The sequence below is a fragment of the Teleopsis dalmanni genome, chromosome 2 (genome assembly GCF_002237135.1).
Source record: "Teleopsis dalmanni isolate 2A chromosome 2, ASM223713v2, whole genome shotgun sequence".
In the NCBI taxonomy this organism is placed as follows: domain Eukaryota; kingdom Metazoa; phylum Arthropoda; class Insecta; order Diptera; family Diopsidae; genus Teleopsis; species Teleopsis dalmanni.
In genome coordinates this window covers 102605489-102613910 of record NC_051847.1, presented here as the reverse complement: position 1 = coordinate 102613910, position 8422 = coordinate 102605489, and the positions used below count along the sequence as shown (strand labels likewise).

The 8422-nt window shown below is 30.9% G+C and overlaps 1 protein-coding gene across 1 annotated transcript; it reads left to right on the top strand.

Moving 5' to 3' along the window:
• The first annotated feature begins 408 nt into the window (after nucleotides 1-408).
• LOC119680736 lies at nucleotides 409-8165 on the top strand. The gene is made up of 3 exons (XM_038093692.1): nucleotides 409-483; nucleotides 541-721; nucleotides 6145-8165. Exons 2-3 carry the CDS (start codon nucleotides 593-595, stop codon nucleotides 8134-8136), a joined length of 2121 nt encoding a protein of 706 aa, XP_037949620.1. The 5' UTR covers nucleotides 409-483; nucleotides 541-592; the 3' UTR covers nucleotides 8137-8165.
• Nucleotides 8166-8422: the final 257 nt, after the last annotated feature.

Sequence of the window (8422 nt, the reverse complement as noted above, 5' to 3'; positions counted from 1 at the left end):
ATGTGAAGTTACAGTTCATTATTATTCATCAGAACCAACATTTTCAATAAAAAAAGATACATCGGATTTATAATTTTTTATGAACTTACAATTTTACCTTCTATACCTTTTAAATACTATTTTTTTTTTGTGCAAAGTAGAATATTGATATTAGCCTATATATACATCAATATTCTAAATATCAGTAATTATTAAATTTATTTAGGATCTTACAGACAGTTGGAACGTAGACCCTATTCTAAAAATTGTATAGCAACAAATACTTCTAAATTCACAACTCTCAATTAAAAACTTTAGTTAATTAAGCTTTAACATACTTTTTCTCCTATGTTTAAACTATCAATTTTAATATTATTTGATTATTCAAATTTTTTAAATATATGATTTTATTTCATTGTTAGCATAACTGAAAATATTCTTAATAAAGACATATGTTTGCAAACATCTATTAAACTTAAGCATTTATTGCAACCTAATTTCGTTGTAAGTGAAAGCAATTATTGAAATATAGATGTATATATTCATAAAGGATTTTTCCAGATAAAAGCTCTATGAGTACAATCAACTTTATAAAATTAGACCGTGTTTCGCTATGAATTTAGTTCACCACACCTGTGTTTCATCACCAGCAGTTAGATCTCTAAATGCCTCACCAGGATCACCAAAGATACTAAATAGCAATAATCACGTGCTTGGAATTGTTACCCAAAAGACTAACCATGTAAGTAATGTCTAATAACATGTTCTTAAACATGTTACTTTGTGTAATTTTTTATTTTGTTTATAATTTTTACTGAATCTATTATTTACCAAGTAACAATGCAACAAGTGCTCTGTCTCTAGCTCTAGCAATAATAAAAGTTGTGGCTTTTTTAATGTATACAAATTACTCATTATAATGCGTTACTCGCACTCAAAGTTTATTTTACTGAAAAGGATTTAGGTAATTCCTAAGCGATACATTTTCTTAAAAAGGTATTCCATACAAGTCCTAATCATATAAATAAAAAGTCGTTATTAAGATGAATCTATTTTCAACTCCAAACAATATTAATAGATTACACGAGCAAACCACCACAACCCCCACTACCTGTTATCAATAATCATCTCACGTTCTCAATTATCTCCAAAAACAAATTGTTGTACAAACTTTCAAATTGCCTTTTTATTGAACTGTGACAACGGCACATAACGTATTCTTTGGTACATGTGTAATTTCGTTAAAAAATAAGTATTCTAATTTCACTACATACTCTTCTGGGTTCGTACTTTAGGCCACACCTAGACGTAACAACAGTTCGGCAATAAAATCTGTTCATATTACTTACAAAGGTTCGAATTGCAGGAAAATATTGTGTCAAGGCATGGGACCATTCACGGGTTAGTCCGCCTCTGTTCTGCGCTTAACGTTTAACAAATTATTTGTTCCTAAAAACATCTGTACTTCCAAAGCGCAAAGTTCTCTTGGTAATCAAGTGCGAACACAACAAAGTTGAAATTGTGTTTTCTCATCCATATAAAATGCTATAAATATAAAAATAATCAGTAGTATACGAAATAAATGCAATGCGAAAAGAAACCAAAGTCAAGCAGAATTAGTAAGAGAGAATTTTTATTTCTCTGGGGAAAAATTTATTTAAAACGACAATCACATCACACACATTTCGGAAGTAAGAATATTCTATTAACGTTGCTAGTAACTGCCTTCTAAACGATTCAGTTTTAGTACTACAACCATTAATTCAGAAAACTTTGAAGCTGCAAATAATTTTAATAGTTTATTACGCGGCAATTTGTTTGAAAGGTTGAAAAATTCTACTAATAAATGTACAAAATATATATCTCTATGGTGACTGTTACTGTTGCTGTTGTTGTGATACTGCTATTAGTTCAAACTTCAGATCTTTAAAGCTAGATATTCCAATAAAAAAAAAGAAAACGAAAGGAAAATTCAAGTAATGGCATCCACCACTCTGCGATGAGTTCTATGGAATATACGACTACGTTGTCAAGAAGGGCAGCATATGGGCACTAATATTCTGTAGCAATTAAGCACGCAAGATGATTCTGGAGAACAGTGACACTCATAAGCATTTTTATATATTAAAATCGGTTGTGTTTATTTCATTTTTTGTATATTTCTATACATATTTCGGTAAATTCGCTTTTGTCTTCATCGGGAGAATTCCTAATAATTTAATTAATATTCCTAAAAAAAAATAAACAAAACTGACTTTAAAATAATTTCGACGTAATAACTCCAAAGTTAAAAACAAAATTACATTATTATATGTGTTTATATTTAAAACAAAAAAATCGATATTCGTCTATTATTTTAAAATATTTATTTTGAGGTTTTTATAAAGAAAACATTTTCTTAATTATATAAAATTGAAATAAGTTTCAAAGTTGTTTTTCTCCGTGAGTATTTCATATGCAAACTTAATTTGGTAACTCGGCAATTCCTAAAAGTAATAAATACATAAACATCTGATCGCTATAGAATAATAATTGTTAAACGTTTAAATTTTTCCATTAAAAAAAAAGGCAATATAAAAAAATACCTGAACTGTTTATTTAAAAATTGAATTAAACATATACAAGCCAAAAGAAGCACTTCTCAAACATAACAACCTTAGCACAACAAGAACAGAAAACTGATCTATAGCCAGATAATTAGAACAGCATTACTTTATGCGTGTGTCGCGTATAGCAAAGCTGCCAACTCTACTATATAAAAGCTGCAAGTTGCTCAAAGTCAGGCTCTCCGAAGACGCTTCAAAGTGCCTTGGTACATCCGCACAAACGACATGCTAATAGACCTTAGAATAGACCCGATCAAAAAATACATAAGGGACAGAGCCCTGAAGTTATATGCGAAAACTGACAGGCTATCCTACTTAGCACTATCTAATCTTAGAGTAGTCACTTTCCGCACGGGGAGGTACGCAGATCTTAGATCAATCACTGAATAATCATGAAGCTTATATAGAATACATAAATTAGTCAATGAGATGGGTGGGACCCTGTAGTACCCCCAGCTATCAAAGAGTAAAAGTGTCCAGTTGCACTGACTCGAAAAAAGGATCGACATATACATATATATTAAATTAAAATAAAATTTATTAATGTTTAATACTATTTTATTTTGTCAACGATTTTCAAAACAATAAACCACTAGCGTAATATAACATCTTTTGTACAAACAAGAAGACTGATAACGTCGTCGTTACTAAATGATTTTTATACCACCTAGGTATATCGAATATGTGACTGGTATAAAGCCGATCAGTTTTCTAGCATAACGATAGCTGTTTTAGGCATTATGATAAAAAAAAGTCCAATACTACTTTATGGGTCTGTTCGTGATGCAGTAGAGGCTCACAAATTAGAACTCTTATAAATTCGAATTGTCCAGAAATTAGAATCAAAAAATTTCAATTTATTATATGCATAAAAGCTCTACAATTAAAACTTTTGGTTCTAATTTTTGACCGAATTCTACTTTTTTTTTTTTAAATGATGTCTAAATTAGTAAGTTCAAAAACGTTACTGTTCGTACTTGTTTCAAAAAAATAAAGGGGAAATACCCAAAACGTGTATGTTAATGAAACGCATTCAAAAATGCAAGTTCAAGACGGATCTAAACATGAGTTCAATACTGATAACGTCATTGAAAATGAAGTTCCCAATCCCACACCAAATGTTTCTCATTGAAGCATCGTTGAAAGAGCAATATCTTAATAAATTGGTGCAAAAAGAATGACTCGTTTCCTACTAATCACATGACTAATTTTTTCGATCCGTACTGAAAACATTATAAAAAATTTGACTAAACCTAAAAAACAAACAAACATTACTCAATATTTTATACAATAAGGATTAATTAATGAGGATTGATTTCGACTGTAAAATACTATTTTTTTCGATTGTTTTTATGTAGAATTATAATTTTTTGATAATTTTTTATAGATATAAAAATGTCCAGAAATTTGAACTTTTCGCAAATTCGAACTACCCGAAAAACCAAAAGGTTTTTCATTTCTTAACAGGAACAGTCTTAGAAAGGGTGATCCACAATAAAAAATAATATTGAGGCAAGTCGGATACCTTCTGAAGCTTAAGCAAATACTTTCAAAAGCAAATTCTGTAATATTTTCTGTTCGTGATCAGCGCAAATAATGCTACACTAAAAAAGAAAAAACGGAAACTTTTGCAAAGTATTTAAAATGCCATTTTAAAATCTATCCTGAAATAGTTGAACAAAATGAAGAGGAAAAACGGAAGTTGGAACAATACCTTCAACAAATTAGAAAAAAATTGGCACTTTAATTAGTAATTAAAAATAAGAAAATCGCTTAACCTAAATGAAACCCATTACAGGAGTTTAAAAAATCTTTCGTCGTCAGTAATAGCTGTCTTTACTGCCATTTGTCATTACTGACAGCTTTGTCATTACTGCAATACTTTCTTCACGTGTCTTGTCGCAAAATTGGAAAACTGTAGTTATAGTAGTTCTTCCAAAACTTTGGAAAGACCATTCTTTCCTTGAAAATTGTAGACCTATCAGTTTGCTGCCTACTGCAGCTCAAATAGCAGAAAAAAAAGTATTGGCAAGACTTAAAAATATTGTTATAGCTAAAGATATCATTCTCAAAGAACAATTCGGATTCCAAGAAAATCCTTTCACTTATTTCCAGCTAGCATAGTAGAAAATGTCGAAAACTCATCCTTAAACACATGTGTATGTTATATCAAGTCTAGCAAAGATTTGAGGAAAAATGAAGAAATTAACTCTAAAACTAAGTACACAAATACTTTTCAACATCGTACTTAATGATACTAGTCGACTTGGAATTTTGACTAGACAGAAATAAGTTATTTCGAAAGTATTTTGGATCGATAACTATGGATTAGAGTCTTGCATCCATTTTTACTGAACCAATTTCAAAGTTTTATACATCAAGAGAAAAATATAAGATGTAAAAATATATGTTAAATATCTGAAGTACACAGATATGGAAGATTTCAAATCTTGCAACAGTTTTGAACAAATTTTAACATAATATTCAATGTTGAATGTCTTTAATTTATTGCTTAAGATAAGGACACCTACTTTTATGCAGGAAATCAATTAACTAAGGGTACTAATTCTTATTTGGAAGAAAATTGGTAACCGTTTTATTTGTTTTTATTTTTTAATTTAATGTATTAATGCATTTCGTAATATTAAAATAAATTGAACTTTACAATTATTAAATATGAGCCAACGAAAAACAGGGAAAAACCTAAAGGCAGTAGGAGATATCACATAATAGCTTAGATTATGCTGGCAGATAAAAAAGTCCACGCATAGACCATTAAGATCCATTGCGATACCAGATCAGAGTCTTAATTTTTAGCGATTTTAGCATCACTTAGGATGCGCGTGTTATTAGCGAATTTTATTAGAATTTCAAAAAAAACCTCAAGTATGTGCTCAAGTCCTGTAAAACTGACAACCCCAAGTATTTTTGTCCAGTTCTCGAGAGGGCCGTGCAGTTACACAACAGATATTCCAGAGTTTGCTTTGCATCCGGCTCGTTGCATTTCCTACAGACATTGCTGTGAATTAGATTCAGTTTGTGCGCATGTGATGCGACCACACAGTGATTTGCCAATACACCAATTAATATAATACACCAATAAACATAATAAAGTAAAAATTAATTTGTTTGCTTAAAATTTCTAATATAAACAACTTAAATATTTATAAAGCAACAAATATCGCTATATTAAACGGATGGGTTCGGGTAGGCGAATTGGATGCAAAATCCATTTAAAAGCCCATTTCAAAACTATATTCAAGTAAAATTTCATCCTAATATCAGTATATCTTAAAATATTGGTTCAGAAAATACCAAATTTTGATCGTCTAATTTCAAAGTCAGCTGCGGCGAACAACTGACACGTGCTAATTATGGGGACTCAAACGTTATAGTTATAGATTCAAAACAACTGTCACATAACTAATTGATTTATATAAAATCATTTTTTATTGCATGGGAAAATTTTTAGTTAAAGTATACGAAATCTTTGAATTTCGCTTTATGTATATAATGACAATACAATACATATTATAATTATTAATGTTTATTTTTGTAGGTCAGCACTGTCTTACTTTATGGCACACCAATTGTATCACTATATATAGAGGGACAAGAAAGATTATGTTTGGCCCAAATATCTAATACATTACTAAAGCAATTTAGTTACAATGAAATTCACAATCGTCGTGTTGCGCTTGGAATAACATGTGTACAATGCACTCCAGTACAATTAGAAATTTTACGTCGTGCTGGAGCTATGCCGGTTAGTTCTAGACGTTGTGGTATGATAACACGTCGTGAGGCAGAGAGACTTTGTAAAAGTTTTTTAGGCGATAATGCACCACCGCGACTACCAGATGACTTTGCATTTAGTGTACAACATAAATGTGCATGGGGTTGCCGTGGATCTTTTTTACCAGCACGGTATAACTCTTCTAGAGCAAAGTGTATTAAATGTTGCTTTTGTGGCATATTTTTTTCACCTAATAAATTCATATTTCATTCTCATCGTATTAGTAACAGTGATAAGTATATTCAACCTGATGCAGCAAATTTCAACTCTTGGCGACGACATATGCTATTAACTGGTCAACCTCAAGAAGAAATTATACATGCTTGGGAAGACGTTAAAGCGATGTTTAATGGTGGCACTCGCAAACGATTGTTAAGTAGAAATGATTCGCCTCTCCAAATAATACAAAACGCTACTTCCACTCACTCAAATACGAACTCAACCTCTAAAATAAATAATAAACCTTCAAATTTTCAGCGTCATCAGGAACAGTATACAGAGAATAAAGAATCGAACGAAACAATATCTGCAAAACGCTTAAAGACACAAAATCTTGAGACTAACCAAAATCCAGTTCTTGGCGAGAGCGCAGTACCTGCTACAGTTGGTGCAGTAAATCCAATAAATGTTGCGTCTAAAATTTCACAGCAAACTAAAATTGTGTCAAATTCCCAAAATAGTGTACGGGATCATGAGTTGGCTACGATAATACCACTTTCAAGAAATTTTATGATGGATTATATGTGGCATGCACATGCAGCTCATCATCAACAACACAATAAATCAAAACTTATCAATGCATCTACATTTAATTTTCCTAATTGTAATATTCCCTGGCGCAAAGATAATTATTTATCCACCGTCACATCTTTATCTACAAAATACAATAATGTAAGTAATTTTGCTGCTACAAACTCTCCACTTAGTATCTGCTCAAATCCAACGAAAAACTTAAACGAAAATATTGATCACATACCTCAAATAATCAATAATTCAGCTTTTAAACCAGTTCACCATCAACAACAAAATAAATTGAATTCGATTAGTCCAAAAATGGCAACGGTTGAATCGGAATTGGATGATTTAAGAAACGAAAATTCTCTTTCTTCCAATATTGCTGTTTTACCTAAAACTGAAAGCAAAAACAAGTGTAACTTACCATATCATGTGCATAATTATCCCCGCAAAGTGATACTTTCTTCAGCTGGAACATATTCCTGTAATGAACCCGGTGTGCTTTTAAGCCAGCTGCAAATAACATCGGAAATGGGCAATGTTAAAGCATCTTATTTATCAGAGTGTGATCGTGACTATGAAACTACCAAAGATGATGATGATGAAGTAGTAGACATCGAAACAACAGAAGATGAAGGCCCAAATCAAAATATTCGTTTAATTCCAAACGAAACTATTCCAATATCAAGACATACTCTAAACAACAGTCCAAATAATTCCAATTCTAATTCATACCTTGAGATATCCTGTTCACAGCACTGCAGCAGTAGTAGTACAGATAATATAGATGTCGGTAATGTTGTTGAAGCGACTAATTTCTCGGAAGCCAAATCAAATACATTCATGCAATTTGAAAATAAAGTAACATATTTACCGCATTCTACTTTGCATGTTGCTGATACCGATTGCTCTTCAAATGAAAGTCTGCATTCGAAAAGTTCTTCCGAATTTATTATCGGCAAAAATTTACCAATTTCAACTATGTGGAATGATGTTATTAAAAACGAAGTAAGATCTTAAGTAATTGAAATAATGTAGAATATTTAAAATACACGTATACCAGATTGAAGAAATTTAATAAAATGTTTTTTATTCATGCTTTACTCCTGTTTTACAATTCAATCTCGCAATTTTCAAATATTTCATTAATTTATTACAATAAGTTGATAGAATATAATCAAATGTACATGGCCCTATTAATTCGTACCAATTTATTTATTTGTCTTATATCTTACTCACTGCATTCTTAGAATTCTGTACAGAAAACATCGCATTATGTTCTAGTTCAATCCAACAATTTAATTAT